Here is a 16,007-nt window from a genome sequence, read left to right on the forward strand (position 1 = left end):
CCCAGGCTGGAGTGCAGTTGTACAATCGCAGCTCACTGCGGGCTTGACCTCCCAGGCTCAAGCAATCCTCCCTCCTCATCCTCCAAGTAGCTGGAACTACAGGCATCCACCACCATGCCCAAGCCTTTATCTTTTAAATTTTATTTTACAAATATCTATTTTTTTTTTTATTTTTTGAGATGGAGGTCTCACTGTGTTGCCCAGGCTGGTCTTGAACTCCTGGGCCCAAGCGATCCTCCTTCCTCAGCCTCCCAAAGTGCTGGAATTATAGGCATGAGCCGCCATGCCCAGCCTCCCCCTACCCTCATTTTCTTTACATTAATGCATTTTTAACAATAAAATTAATGAAAAGATCCTGGGAAAGATGAGCCACATTTTCCTATTAGTCAGAATTTCAGGTACTTCTCAGATGTCATTTTATTAAACTTGTATGTTGCCACGCTCAACACATTCCAACCTGCCCTCTGCCGTATACACAATTGGGCTATTTACAGTGTAAATGAGGCACAGTGGGAGCCAGCAGCTCCTGTGATGGAGCCGTTCACTCTGAGAAAGGGAGAATCAGCCCCTGCACTGGGGAGCTGGCCCGGCACACACAGCCTTGGGGTTCTCCTGTTGCACACACATGATCTCACAGAATGCTCACAACAGACAAGGCCACTCTGTGATCATGATGGAGCAAGATGAAAATGAGACCACATTGTAACCCTATCTGAACACAGACAAAAAGAAAAACATTGTGCAAACCACAAAAACGCCCCCCATCCTGGCTCATAGGAGTGACTGCTGTTCTCTACCAATCTACACCAAGGCCATCCTGCTTCTAGGTAAGACTTAAGATAGCCAGCCATAGAATCACCTCCACAGTCTCGACAACATCCAATCCAGGCCAAAGTTCCATTTCTTTAAGCCATCCACAAAATGACCTGCCACTAGCTCAAGTCCTCCCAGTCCTTCCCGCACCCCTCCTATGCAGATGCTCCATGCTTCACCACGGCACGCATTCTCCCTGGATGCCATGAGCAATAGGCGCAACCTGCTCAATCCCAACTGCGTCCTGGTGGTGTCTGGCTGGCGGACATAAACAACATAAAGGTGCCGGGTGCAGTGGCTCATGCCTGTAATCCTGGCACTTTGGCAGGCCGCAGTAGGCGGATCGCTTGAGCTCAGGAGCTCGAGACCAGCCTGGTCAACGTGGTGAAACTGCATCTCCACAAAAAAATACAAAAATTAGCCAGGCATGGTGGTACACGCCTGTAGTCCTAGCTATTCAGGAGGCCGAAGTGGGAGGTTGGCTTGAGCCCAGAAGGCAGAGGTTGCAGTGAGTTGTGACCATGCCACGGCACTCCAGCCTGGGCAACTGAGCCAGACCATCTCAAAAACCCATAAAGATAAGGGCACACCATGTTTATTTTAATTTAATTTATTATGAGTACCAGGGCCTTTGAGCCTGTTATTTTTTACATGGAAAATACTCCAAGGAGAGCCCCCGCCGCCCCCGTCTCACCTGGAGGCGGGTACTGAGTGCTGGCTAGGAGCTGCTGGATATGATCTGAGGTCAGGGACGTGATGGGCGTCAGCAGTTTCTGCTCCAGGCTGGGCAGCTCCTGGAAGGTGCTCACCGAGAACACATATTCGGGGCTCAGCGAGATCTTCACCAGCTCCTCCTCATCTGCGTTTCTGGCAATGGTCAAAGGGGCCACGCCAAACTGCTTGAGCTCCACCGCTGGGTCGTCCACCTCGTCATCAGACTTCCCGGAGGAGATGAGGACCAGGAACTGCGGGACACCCTCTTCGATGCGGCTCCCCAGGGGCCTCTTGAAGATGTTCCTGGACACGTACTCCAGGGCACTGCCCAGGTTGATCTGCCGCCCTCCCTTGGGCCTCAGCCGCCGCACCGCGTTCTGCACTTCGTCCTTGCTGGAATGGGCGTTCAGCAGGAACTCCACCTTGGGGTCATCGCTGAACTGGATGACGGCCACCCGGGTGGTGTCAAAGCCCACATCCAGGGATTCAACCAGCCTCTCTATGAGGGTGCGGATGTGCTGGAACTCAGGCCCGGCACTTTGGGATCCATCAATGAGAAAGACCACGTCCCTCTTGTCACCAACACCTGCGAAACAAATGTGAGCATGGCTGCACCTTCGTCAGCACCACATTCTTAGCGTTCATGAGCCACCGCCCGGTTTGTCATGGAGTCACAGGCAGGGGATCCTGACACCAACACCACTGTTAAAAGTCCAAGAAGTGGGAGTCCTGGGCATTTCGGGGTTTATGCGTCAGAGAGAAGAGGAGTAAAGGATGAAAAACCTGAGGGAAGCGGAAACCAGAAGAGCTGCCTTGGCGCCAGCGAGGATGGCACCTGGGAAGGAGGGCACTGCACTGCGGCGGGCATTGCTCAGGGACCTCAGGCTCTGCCACTGGGCTTCACCAGAGCCAGAGCCATCGCCAGATGCAGTGACCTCAACTGGAGCACTTGGGGGAGGAGCAAGGATGAAGGAAAGAGTAGGGTGGGCTCAGAGTGGATGAGAGGAGAGGGCCTTTAGAGTATAAAGTCTTAGAACAAGACAGGTGCTGCTGGTGGGGGAGCCGAGCATCAGAGAGGGTGTTGAAGAGAGAAGATGCAGTGCATTTTATCACGGGTGGAATCATCCAGTACAGTGGGAAAATGGTGATTGCAGATGATGCCGCTGAGCAGGTGGGAGGAAAGGGGGCCGAGGAGGTGGAGACAGGCCACCCAAGGGGTGCCTGGGGGGCGTGTGTGCCTGGTGGGCACATTGCTCTGTGCCCCAGAAACCAGTGAGGAGAAGTCAAGCCCCTCTCAGCTGCAGCTTAATAGTCGTCCTCACCAGCCTCATCACTCGCTGTGTCCTGCGGTGATTTTCTTTCACTTGCTTTTACTCCTTCCTCTGTCCCTCCCCCACCTGTCCTTCTTTTCCCTCCTCTCGGAAGAGCAGGCGAGTGAGGGGGTACAAGGGAGCCAGGCCGCATCTGGCTCCTTCGCCGCTGGGAGCCCTCCCATCTGAGTACCCAGGAAGAGTGGCCCTTGGAGGGCATTTATTGAGAGGCGGATTTATCTTCTCTCCTTCCTTCTCAGCACCAAGATTCCCACCATTTTTTAGTTTATTGTACCAGACCTATAAAGAGGGCGCAGGAAGAAGCAAATCGAATAAACTATGATCATAAGAGCCAAAGGGCCTTCCTGCCAGTTAAGACACTTACTTCTCAGCACCAAGCAAAGTCAAAAGTCACCTTCACACCTGAGCTCTGCAGATACCACTATTTCAGAGCCTATGTCCCAGCTTGCAGAGTGTCTGTGGTCAGACTCCCTCCTGCCTCACAGAAGGCTGCTGACCACGCCAACCAGAGGGGCTCAAGACGGATCTGGAACAGGCATCATCAGTTAGACGGCCCCTCCCTTCGGATATCTAGACAGAAGCCTTCATGCAGAGTTAAGGAGTCTGAACTCCAAGCTGCATTTATGTCCCTTTTGGAGGATTTAGTTTGTCCCAAAACATGAATCTTAGTGTCTCCCCTTGAACTTCTGCCATTTCTGCCCATCGAGGCCAAAAAGGGCACATGGGTTCCTAAATTTTCCCGTAATTTTAGTTTTCACTCCATGTGGCAGGAAAAGCAAAATTAAAAACATCTTGTGGCCCACAGTCCAGACAAATAGCCCCAGACAGTGACATAGAGTGAGGATGCAAAGCATTCCCTGCGTACCTGGGCTCGGCAGAGGCTGCAGCACTGGCTGCAGCCTGCTCAGCTCCTCGCGGGTGAGCTGGGTCACCCTCTCGGAGATGACCTGTTGGATGGTCCCCAGCTGGCGAAAGGTGGGAATGGCCACGGCAAAGTCTGGGATGAAGGAGATGGTCTGCATCTCTGTGATGTCAGCATTCCCGATGCCAATGCCGATGGGCACAGCCCCGCCCCTCTTCAGGACCACCGAGGGGTTCCGCACGTCATCCCCAGACCTATCAGCTGTGACAACGATCAGCAGCTGGGGCACGCCTTCTGTTATCCTGCTTCCCGCAGAGCTGACCAAGATGTTCCTCAGGACAAACTCCAGGGCAGCCCCGGTGTTGGGGGTTGGCCCTCCCAGCAGGGTCAGCTGGCGGATGGCATTGATGACGTCCTGCTGGTTCATGTATGAATTCAGGTAGAACTCAGGCCTGGTCCGGTCGCTGTACTGCACCACAGCCACGCGGACCCGGTCCTGGCCCACATCCAGGCTTTCCACCACTCTCTGGACAAACTCCTTCAACAGAGGGAAGCCGCTCCTGACACCCTCAGAGCCATCAAGCAGAAACACCACATCCTTTTCACCTGAAACTGAGAGGAGGATAGCCTGGTGACTCATACAGGACACCAGATCAACAACTCCATATCAGTGAAGTGGGCTGCGTAACAGCACCCCAAGGATGTCCAAGTCCAAATCCCTGAACTTGAAGAAAAGAACTTTGGAGCTCTGATTTAGTTAAGGATTTGGGGATGGAGGATTGCCCTAGATTAGCCAGGTGGTCCCAATGTAATCAATCACAAGTGTCCTTATAAGAGGGGGTAAGAGAGTCAGAGTGAGAGAGAAGAGTAAGAATGGAAGCAGAGGTCAGAAAGGAGAGAAGGTGGCATGCTGCTGGCACTGAGGATGGAGGATGGGGACAGGAGTCAAGGAATGCGGGCAACCCCTGGAGGCTGGAAAAGGTGAGCGGATGGAGAATCCTTTAGAACCTGCAGAAAGAACACAGCCTGTTGACATCTTGATTTTAGCCCAGCAAGATTGGTTTCCAATTTTCAAACTTTAAAGCTGTCAGATAATAAATTTGTTTTGTTATTAGCCACTAAATTTGTGTTACTTTGTTATGCAGCAATGGGAGACTAATACACCAATATAGGGACCCCTTCTATTTTGGAACCTTTCAATGCTTGAAGAGTATTGTTAACTTTCAATGTTGTATTCGAGAAAAAAATGGGGATGGGAGGAGAGATATGGATGGCAGCACCTGCATAACCGCTAGCATTTTCTCTATGGGAGGTTTCAAGCGAGTTGCTGCAAGTCACAAGCGGGTTAATGGAAGGAAATGTGACCCGGAGGTCAGAGTTACCATCCCAAGCCAATAGGCCCAGTAGTCAAAGGAGAGGCTCTGGAGTCTCCACTTTTCATCAAAACGCAGTTAGGAAAAATTGCCCTCTTCACTGCATTTTTATCACTGAATAAAACTGGTTAAACGAAAAGTGATAGTCATGTGAATTAGCAGTTTGGGATTTTAATGCAGAGTTTTGATGGGAATTTGTCTGCCCCTTCTAATCCTTTAATTTTTAATGAACTAGTGAGGGAATTATAACACAGTGAAGGAATTGTAACAATTAATATAAAGGCATTGGGTGAATATGCAGATGAAGACTGTTTTAGCTATAATGTAACCATGTGATACGGCTTTTATTATGCATACAGTAAGAACTGTTTTTTAAAAAGGATTTTAACCACTGATATCTAAATCTTTATAATGTCTTACTATGAAATAATCTAATGTCCTTAAAAATAATCACCCTGATTCTCCTGAGAGAGCAGCTAGAGAATCAAAGCAAAGAAAGAAAACTCATATTCTATCGTTCCTGTTGAAACTACTGATTAACTTTCCACCTTTCCTGTAAACTCAAGGAGGGCTTCTATCTGAGGACCAGTGGCCAGCAGCCTGCCCTCAATTCATGCATTAGAGAACACAGTGGCAGAAGCAACTAGCATTTCTCTACCATACCTCGTACTGGAGCTCCGTTGTGCACTGTTTTTAAGAGATTCACGATCTGTGGTTGAAGATCTCCAATCTTGGGAAGCGACTCTGCAACCAGGATAAATGCTGAAGACAGCACAATTTGCTCTAACTCAGCAGGGTCCGCGTTCTTGGCTTGGAAGATGAAAGGCACAATCCCACTCTGCTTCATGTTGCTTGCTGGGCCGTCCACACGGTCAGATGACTTTCCTGCAACCAGCAGCACCAGGAACTGAGGCACTCCATCCTCGATCCGGCTGCCAGCAGACTTCACAAAAATGTACCTCTGAGCATAGTCCAGGGCGTAGCCCAGGTTGAGGGTTTTGCCTGTCTTGATCTTCATTCTCTTCACAAGATTCAGGATGTCAGGCTTACTCTGGTGCTCGTCGAAACGGGACTCCACCTTGACATCATCACTGTACTGAGCCACCGCAATTCGGGTCCCATCCGGCTGCACATTGAGCTCATCGATAATCTTGTAGAGAAAGTCACGGACAACAGGGAACTGTCCCTGGCCCACCAGATTGGCTGAGCCATCAAAGAGGAACAGAATGTCTCGCTTGCTCTCTGCAATGAAGGTAGATTAGGACACAGTGAGGGACGAGAGCATAACAAGCACCAAAGTGACTTCAACCCAGCACCACTGGCATTTGACAATGGGGGTTGGCGAAACTCATCTGATGACCACTGTTCCAGCAAGAGAAGAGAAAACCCAAACTCATGCCACTTGTGTTGACAATGTCCTATTTCAAAGCTGTGCATATCTTCAAAAGCTAGTGACTAGATCGGCCTATCCCATCTGGCATCATGCATCTTCAACAAAGAAGCCAGGGAAAAACCCCACCATGTTCTCTTCTCACATCAGGTGGCAATCACTCCAGGAAAACAGATAGTATTTTCAAACTGTTGCAAATGAAAATATTGAAAATGTGGTCCTTAACACTCTTTTGCTTAAAAAAATTGATCTCAATCTCTAGGGAAAAAAAAAAAAAAAAAAAAGCTGATATGGGTCAACCACCCAAGGATAACCGGGTTGCCATGAATCTGCTGTAACTGAATGATCAATTCATTAAATTTGAGGTTACAGGTCAAGACCCGCAATAGTGCCCATTATTGCTGTGTGTGTCAGGCTGTTTGTCAGTGCTTCCCAATCTGTTGTAATGAGACAATAGGAAACACAGATGACAGCCCTCAGGGCACCACAACATGTAATGTAAATATTATTCTCAGTTAGAACAATTCTTAGAACTATTTTGATTAGGTTTCAGTTGGGTTAGTCTTGCCACCCATCTGTGTGACATTAGTGGACTGGTAGATCTAATACATCCATATCTTACCACCATAATAATTTACAGTAAGAATAAGTTAGACTTCCCCTGGAAGCCATCTTGGTACTGCGTGAAGACGCACCTTTGTTTTATAAGAAATAATTTTCTAGATACAGCAGATGTTGAACATTTAAAAATTATATAAAAACACAATTTCAATTTTTAAATAATCCCAAGGCATACACATGTAAGAAAAATCTCTCTCTCTCTACCTCTCTCCACCCCCTCACCCCCAACTCTGGATTGGAACTCCAGAATCCCCACAGTCATTAGAGGAAAAAAATCCTTCTGAATAAAGGATGAGACAAAACGGACAGAACATAAGCTGGATGTTCTAGACTTGCCTTAGTGAACACCCTTTAGACAGAGTCTATCTAGCCTTGCTGGTACAGTGTCTCGAGTCCCATTCAAATTATTTCAGTGGAAGGGAGCCAATTGACCTTCTACAGTCCACAATGCTCTTGAGTCCAGACTGACCAACTACCCGCCAGGGTGGTGTCTGAGAAAGGAGAGGGAGTTCCCGGCAACAGGGGAGGTTTACCTGGCTGGACGAGTGGTACTTCCTCCACACCTCCACTAACATATGTGGTTAGGGGCTGAATCAGCTGCTGAGACAAATCTGGCAGGGAGCTGAAATCATCCATGAGATACACCAGGCTTGGGTTAAAAGCAATCTGCTCAAGCTCTGCCTTATTCGCCTGGCTAGCTCCCACACAAAAGGTCAGGATGCCCGCACGCGTCAGGGCGTTGGCAGCTTGCAAATAGGAGTCCTCAGACTGCCCAGCTGTGAGCAGAAGCAGGAGCTGCGGCACGTGTTCACGGATCCTGCTGCCGCCAGCTTCCGTGAAGTGGTTGGCATGGACATAGCTTAGGGCTGAGCCTATGTTCAGGCCCGAACCTCCCTGGAGCTGCAACTGCCTCAGGTGATTAAGTATATCTGACTTGGTCTGGTATGTGTTTAAAGAGAACTCCGTTACAGGAGTGTCACTAAATTGCACTAAACCAACACGAATATTGTCATTTCCAACATCAAGGCTGTTAACTAGCATCATTACAAAGCTGCGCATATAAAAGAAATTGGCTTTTCCAACGTTGACTGATCCATCCAAAAGAAAGATGATATCCCTTTTGTTTGCGTGAACTGCAGTGAAGCACAGAAAACAAAGTGAGACATACACAACCACAGAGAGTTTTATCATGTGTGCCTACAACATGTGCACACATGCCAACATTTAGAACACAGAGAAAGTCAGCGTGGCAAAGTATGTCCATCTTGTAAAATATGGCAGATGGCTGCATATTTTCCTCTGTTGGTGGCTGGTGTTTGTGAGACATATTGGTAGCCAAGTTTACAAAACCAAGTTGCCTTAAAGAGAGCTACAACATCAAAGTTAGCATGTTTACAAACAACAAAAATGATCAGAATTCTTGAAACTGAACACTTCTTCCCTAAAAATGAATTCTATGAAGGTGCTGCATCATTCCACATCACTCACCCCAGCTAGGTTTAAGTGTGTCTGGCTGGGTCCTCTGGGGCTCACCTCTACCCACTAACAGAGGGTCTTCCATCCATAGTTCAGCAGCAGTTAGCCCTCACTAACCTGAGAACTTCCTTAAGGCTAAAAAAAAGTAACAAGAGTAGGCTGGTCTCATCTTGAAGTCTTCCTCAGACTTCCCTGTTTGTCTTTCTCTACTGGGACTCCATATTAGGAAGTCACAGCCTTGCTAGGCAATCATCCAACAGGGGAATTCCCCCAAAGTGAGACGATGGGACCATAAATACACAGCAAAATAGTAAAAGACTATTTGCTAGGCTTGGCCAAAGTTATACACATTCAGAATAAAAACCGTAATTCTCAAAATAGAGTATTCTGCCCAACACATTTAGCTTGTGCCTTTAAACTTTTATTTTTTATTTCTTCCCTGATGCCCTACTGTAATTGTGACCTCACAATAAATCATATTCTAGGTCAAGTTGAACTTTGGCTATGAAAGTGTGGATTAAAAGTTTTAAGAAAAATTTTATGAGAGAGAGAGAGACAGATTTAGAAGACCAGGGAGTGTGAAAAGAAAGCATGCATCCAGGCAGCATGAGTCATACATGAGGCAATCCTCTAGTGACCGAGTCTGCAAGGTGAGAAAGCATGATCCTGTGATACTCATCTTCTCATTAAGGATGGTGAATCATGTTTTTTCAACTCATTAGCTCATAGATCTTTATAATGTCTTTAAAAATAACTCTCCACTGACAATCATATTAAATGAGGGATTTGAAGAACCACTAGGTTTGAACTCCACACCCAGCCATTCAATATGCTTTCCCATTGAGAGTAATCCCTTAATGAGAGAGAAGAGAGGGAGTAAAAGCTGAGGACACTGTGCCCAAAAAAGTTCAGACTGTTGTTTAGAAGTAAATGGTCAACTCAGGAAAGGTAAGCTACATCCTGGCGGTAGGGAGGAGACTGGACAGAAATCACCAGTAGAAACTGAAGAACACAGGGATCTGACAAGCAGTAAGAACTGAGATGTGACCTCCTAGGCCAGAAGCTTCAAAGACAGGTAGCCCCATGGCACTATGGTTTAAATCATATGGTTCTTATCATATGAAATTTTATTGCATGACATTGTAAACTATTCAATCCTCAACCCAGTGCAAAAGGGAACCTGAAATAAATCGTGTTTGTTGCTGCTGTTTTTATCATTCATTGCCTCTTAGTGAAACACAAATAAACTTCATTTTGTTTTGTTCTCAGAGATCCTGCCTGGAGACCACCCCACTGTGTGTCTGAAGCCATCACCACCATACCTTCAGGGGTTCCAGAGAGGGTCCTGAGAGGTGCCAGCAAGCCGGGCAGCATGCCTTGCAATGGGGCAGCTCGGAACTCAGCCGGGATGAACACCAGGGAGGAGTCAAAAGCAATCTCTTCCAGCTCAGCCTGATCGGCACCCTTGTTTCCAATGGCAAAGGCCATTATGCTGCTTCTCTTCAGCTCCTGGGCAGGCTGGCTGATTTCATCTAGGGACTTACCACCTGTGATCAGCACCAGAAGCTTAGGAATCCCCTCAGCATCCCGGTAGCCTGCTGAGCTCGTGAACAGGTTGTTCCGAACAAAGTCTAGAGCGGAGCCCGTGTACAGGGCCGGGCCGTCCAGGGACTTCATTTTCCGCACAGCGGTTATGATGTCTTTTTTGGCTGGGTAGGTATTGAAATAAAACTCGGGCCTCACAGTGTCGGCATACTGAGCCACTGCCACCTGGATAAGATCCTGTCCGATTTCCAGCCTCTGGATGACTTTAGCAATGAAGTCTCGGATGGCATTGAAGTTGGCCAGTCCCAGTGCAGATGAGCCATCCAGCAGGAAGACTATGTCTCTCTTGTTGACTTCAATGACTGTAGGCGGCAACATTATAAGGCAGTTAGAATGGCCTTACTACGCACATTCAACAATGACTTTCTACAAACCTAACTCCATTGAAAGGACGTGCCCATTTGCTGTGGCCAATGTGACCACAGGGCCACCCCAAAGGGAATTTGTCCTAAAGAACACATAAGTTACAGTTGCCTCCCCACCTGCTGGAGGAAAGCTAGCTCCCCTTCCATCCTGCCCAGTCAGTAGTTTTTACAAAATAGTGGCACAAAAACAAATTTAGTTTTAGTAGCCACCTGTTTTGTTATGCTGTCACAGAAAAGTCCATATGTTCTTTTCTGCCATAAATACAAACCTAGCCAGAGTGAAGCCATCGCTGGAATAATCAAAGAAAAAGAAAACACTGGTGTCTGCTCAGAGAACCCTTTGCCTCACAGTCTTGGTTTCAAAATGCTCACTGTCAAGTGCAAAAGTTGAAAGAGCCTGCATATCCCCATTCTCTTTAGTTCTATATTCCATGTCTTCATTTGACAGACAAAAGAATTACTTAACATAAAAATTACAAAAGGAAATTAGCATCAAAACCAGCAAATGGTTTTTCACTTAAGAGACCTGTGTTTTGGCCAGGCACAGTGGCTCATGCCTGCAACCCCAACACTTTGGGTGGTTGAGGTGGGTGGATCACCTGAGGTCAGGAGTTCAAGACCAACCTGGCCAACATGGTGAAACCCTGTCTCTACTAAAAATATAAAATTTAGCGGAGCTTGGGGGCAGACACCTGTAATCCCAGCTACTCAGAAGGCTGAGGCATGAGAATCGCTTGAACCTGGGAGGAGGAGGTTCTAGTGAGCCAGGATCACACCACTGCACTCCAGCTAGGTGACAGAGCGAGACTCCATCTCAAAAAAAAAAAAAAAAAAAAATCTGTTTTTAAAAGTCCTAAGTAATAATTATGATAGTCATAACTTAAAGGCAAACCATAAAGCAAAACATCTCAATAAGATCACTGTCCCACAGTGACTGTGAACTGCTATATACATGTGTAGGTAACCCACCCATATTGTAGAAACCATGAACTCTATTAGACCACAACACCTAACCCAGAAACCTGACAGAGCTTCCAAGAGGTAGAGGAACATAAATGATTAAACCTGAGATGGACTGTTTGCAAAAGAGTCCTCTGTTACTATATGCCATCAGATAGATTGCATGGCAAGTTGATTTTGTGGAAGCAGACAAAGGAAACAAACTTTGGGATGAAGGTAAGGAAGAACTTTCTAAAAATTAGAGCTACCTTCTAGAACGTATTTTATTTTTATTTTGGGACAGTCTCACTCTATCACCCAGGCTAGAGTGCAGTGGCACAATCTCAGCTCACTGCAACCTCCGCTTCCTGGGTTCAAGTGATTCTCCCACCTCAGCCTACTGAGTAGCTGGGACTACAGGCACGCTCCACCTTGCCTGGCTAATTTTTGTTTTGTTTTGTTTTGTTTTGTTGAGACAGGGTTTCACCATGCTGGCCAGGCTGGTCTCAAACTCCTGACCTCCAGTGATCTACCTGCCTCAGCCTCCCAAAGTGCTGGGATTACAAGCATGAGCCACCACACCCAGCCTAGAACACATTTATGAAATACAGTTCATTTCTAGTTGTCTGGACCAGAAGTTGGGAGCATGATGTCTGGGGTGAGAATCACTGATAAACGCCTTAAGAAATCATTTTAGGATAGCAATGCCTCATCTGGGTGATTACCTGTAGCACCAAGACATGTCGATATTCTGAGAGAAGAGCCACATGTTATACACCAATGTCCTTTAAATAATAACACAGTTGCCTGCTGGGGTAGCAATGTGTGCAGAACATCACAGAAACTTTCCTCAATATTTAATGGTCACTGTTATGAACATCCGTTCTGGGCTTTCATTCCTTCCTTTAATTTAGAACATGCTGTCTCTCTGGGCTACCCCTTTGATTTTGGTTTAAAATATCTTTGCAGATTAAATTAATGTGCAGATGTCTAGAGGCCTTCTTATACCTTTGGACCATTAGAAAAAAATGAATATATATATACACACACACACATATATAGACACACATAAATTCCATATATGCTGTACCATGAATCTACCCTTCATGTATTTACTATGTATATCACATGTGAGAGAAAAATAGAAAAATGCTCATATAACAATGACCTGAGAAGCTTCTTTCCCCTATACCAAGTGGTTCAGATGGTTATATTATTCTTTATAAGTACCAGCAATGGCACAACTCTTGGGGTGGGAGAAGGTAAATATTATACCCTCCCCTCCCACGTTTTCCCTCCCCCCACCACTGCATCACTAGAACTTCTCCTGATGAGCCAGTGGGAAGGCCTGCCGCCCAGATCTGGTGAAACAAGCAACTCAGTTTCCTGGCACCCAGCAGAGATTCAGCTCTGGGGACCCTGAAATGTACTTCCGGTTCCCAGAGGCTCTGTCCCAGAGTCCCCTTTGACTAGTTAAGAGATCATTTATGTTTGATTTTTATTCAAGTTATGGGAGCTCGTAACAAATTATATGCCTAGAACCATGCTTAGCCAAATACAATAAGCGCTGAAAAACAGTGAGTGACTGCAAGGATAACTGAATTTACGTGTTTGCCTCATGACTCTGACTCAAGTCGCTTAGCCTTAGCAGAGTCACTTCATTTCTCTGGGTGTGTTTCCTCACTGCACCAGGAATGTCCTCCGACCCAGTGACAAAAACCTTGGGATTCTCAAGGCTGCCTCTTCTGTGAGCCATGTCAGGGACGCATCCGCACTTCCTTCCACCTGACAGAAACACCAACCCAAACACAGCTGTCTTTTCTCCTTCACGTGGCTCTGTAGGGCCTGACTTCACTGCCCTGTTGGGAGACGAACTTGAAAGTCCTGCTTCTCCTCGCCACCAAGGCACACCCTCTTCAGCCCTCCTCCCCTGCCTCTCTCTATTGTCCTCTGTGCCTCATTCCTGCGCTTCCCTCAGACTCTCCTGGCAAAGCCTCCATCAGGCCCTCTGTCTTCCTCATGCATCACTAAAGCAGTGGACATTTCCAGAGAAACACAACCAGGTACCTGCATGCGCCACTTGGAACCCCAGATCCCCACCGGGACACCCGTGGCCACCCGCCATCCTCCCATGCTTCCCTGGGAAGCTGGCTGTCCCATCCTTCAGAATGACTGTCTCTCACGGTTGTGCTCTCTGCTCAGCCCTCTGCTACTGCCTCTGCTGAACCAAGGCCTCCTCATCTGTCTCTGAGAAAATAGAAGCCCTTGGAGGAGGGCTCATGCCCCCACCCCTAACCCGTGGCCTACTTGTCTCTGCCATTGGCTCCCAGCCCACAGGCCCAGTTCCCTGCCCATGTACCTCATGGTGACCCTGCTAACGGCTGCCGGTGGTCTTCCTCCTATCTGGCTTCCCAGCATCCCATCCCAGACAACCTCTCCCTCCCTCCTGGTACTCCCCTCTCAACTCCTGGCACCCACACTCTGTATCCACATTGGACAGCTCCTCCTCAGAATTCTCCCTGGGGCATCCTCCCCTCACCTGGCTGTAGGATGATCCCTCCTCCAGGCTGGGCCCAGGCCTCCTTCCTGCTGTAGCCACACTCCTTCCCAAATGCATCTCTCAGGCCTCTCCCGGGAACCCAGGTGTGTGTCAGTCCCTGAATGCCTCACGCTCCCCTCAAAATTAACTACAATAAAGCTACAGCCTCTCATTCCCCTACAGCAGCTGCTTCTCCAGCTTCTATGAATCCAAGGAGCCTGAACTTCAGGTCCCATGTGTTCCAGTCGCACTGCCTTCTGACAGTTCCGGGAAAGGACCAAGTGCCTTTGTGTTGCAGGGCGGCCCCTCCTGCTCTTCCTTCTGCCTCGAGACCTGTTCCCCCTGCTCTCCACATGCTCACCTGCCTTCGGTCCCACACCTTCTCAGAGCCTTCCTTCCACCTGATCTGAAGTTCCTTCCCCCATTCTTCCCATCACAGCCCTGTTGAGTGCCCCACCGCAACTCCTCATGCTCAGAATACTTTGTCTGGTCACTAGTTTATATTAATATTATCTCTTTCCCCATTATCCTGTAACAGACAAGCAGCCACATCCGTCTCATTAAACAGCGCCATGTCTCCAGCACTTGGCATAGTGTCTGGCACATACCAGATAGTCTAGGATATTTGTTGAATATTTACATGTTAATCACTGATATTAAACATGATGCTTGTAATCAAGGGGTTAAAACTCTACTTAGCTAGGGAAAATCTGAAATGAGGGTCATGTGCTGCCCATTTTCATTATAAAGTTGAAACTTCTCCTGGTACAGACATATCGTCATCTGGTGCAATTCCTTTGTCATAAATTCAAGAAATCAAAACCCAGAGAGGTTGCATGACCTGCCCAGGATCACACGGGAGGTCCACAGAAGACCCAAGACCAGAGACCAGGTTTACCATCTACAGCCAAGTCGTTTCGTCGGTTCTGCAAAACAGGGAAATCTCTGGGCATACTTTGAGATACAAACCAAAAGTAGGCAAGCCCAGAGAAACCTCAGCAAGTTGTACATTTTCACTTAGTTGTTTTCTTTTTCTTTTTTCTTTTTTTTTTCTTGAGAGGGAGTCTCACCCTGTCGCTTAGGCTGGAGTGCAATGCACAATCTTGGCTCACTGTAACCTCTGCCTCCCAGGGTTCAAGCAATTCTCCTGCCTCAGCTTCCCAAGTAATTGGGATTACAGGTGCCCACCATTGCACCTGGCTAATTTTTGTATTTTTAGTAGAGACAGGGTTTCAGCATCTTGGCCAGGCTGGTCTCAAACTCCTGAGCTTGTGATCCACCCACCTTGGCCCCCCAAGGTGCTGGGATTACAGGCGTGAGCCATCGTGCCCGGCCAGTTGTTTTCTTAATTGCCAGAGTTACAAAACGGCACTAGTATGCAATGAGAGTGAGCAGCTCCAGGCAGTGGCAGGCAGTGCTACATGCTGTGTTTCCATTGCTCTTCGGAGTCCATTTGCACTCAGAACATTATGCTCGAACTTCTAGTCTGCCTGTTACCTCAGCTGAAGGATTTGGGTCCACTCTATGGCCCTGTCAAGTGAGAGGGAAACCTGGAACACTGTAGGCGGTGAAAGCCAAGCCACACTGAACTGGCCTTTCAAATTTAAGTAAATGCCAGACAGAGCCTTCTCCAGAAGGCAGTGCTCACATGCACTTTCCCTGCTACATCACCAGGTTACAGTTCCAATGTACAAATTAAGTAGAGATCCCATATCCTGAGCTTTGTACCTACAATTTTTATTACAACAAAACCCCTGGTTTAAAATCATCTAAAGACAGTTTCAGCTAACTCAATGTGAATTTTGTAACCCTTGTAAGGAAACGTGGTGATCTCGCCTTTACATGAAGGCAACAACTAGAACTAATGGTTAGCAAAGCATTATTAAGTAGAGGTCAGTTCCGTAAACAAATAGATATTGATGTTTTTAATTAAGACTTTGAAATGCTCTACTCTTTTTTTTTTTTTTTTTTTTTTTTTT

General features: G+C 47.4%; 1 protein-coding gene across 1 annotated transcript in view; it reads right to left on the minus strand.

The window, feature by feature from the left end:
• Positions 1-16,007, minus strand: part of COL6A3 (collagen type VI alpha 3 chain) — a 98,769-nt gene that overhangs the window by 54,584 nt on the left and 28,178 nt on the right. Inside the window, exons 5-9 of the mRNA XM_017537744.2 lie at positions 9,903-10,487; positions 7,638-8,237; positions 5,757-6,335; positions 3,724-4,332; positions 1,508-2,113 (exon numbers count right to left, since the gene is read on the minus strand). Of these exons, the coding sequence (XP_017393233.1) occupies positions 1,508-2,113; positions 3,724-4,332; positions 5,757-6,335; positions 7,638-8,237; positions 9,903-10,487 (2,979 nt within the window). The remainder of the gene's footprint in view (positions 1-1,507; positions 2,114-3,723; positions 4,333-5,756; positions 6,336-7,637; positions 8,238-9,902; positions 10,488-16,007) is intronic.

This window comes from Cebus imitator, unplaced genomic scaffold (genome assembly GCF_001604975.1).
Source record: "Cebus imitator isolate Cc_AM_T3 unplaced genomic scaffold, Cebus_imitator-1.0 Scaffold106, whole genome shotgun sequence".
Classification (NCBI taxonomy): Eukaryota; Metazoa; Chordata; class Mammalia; order Primates; family Cebidae; genus Cebus; species Cebus imitator.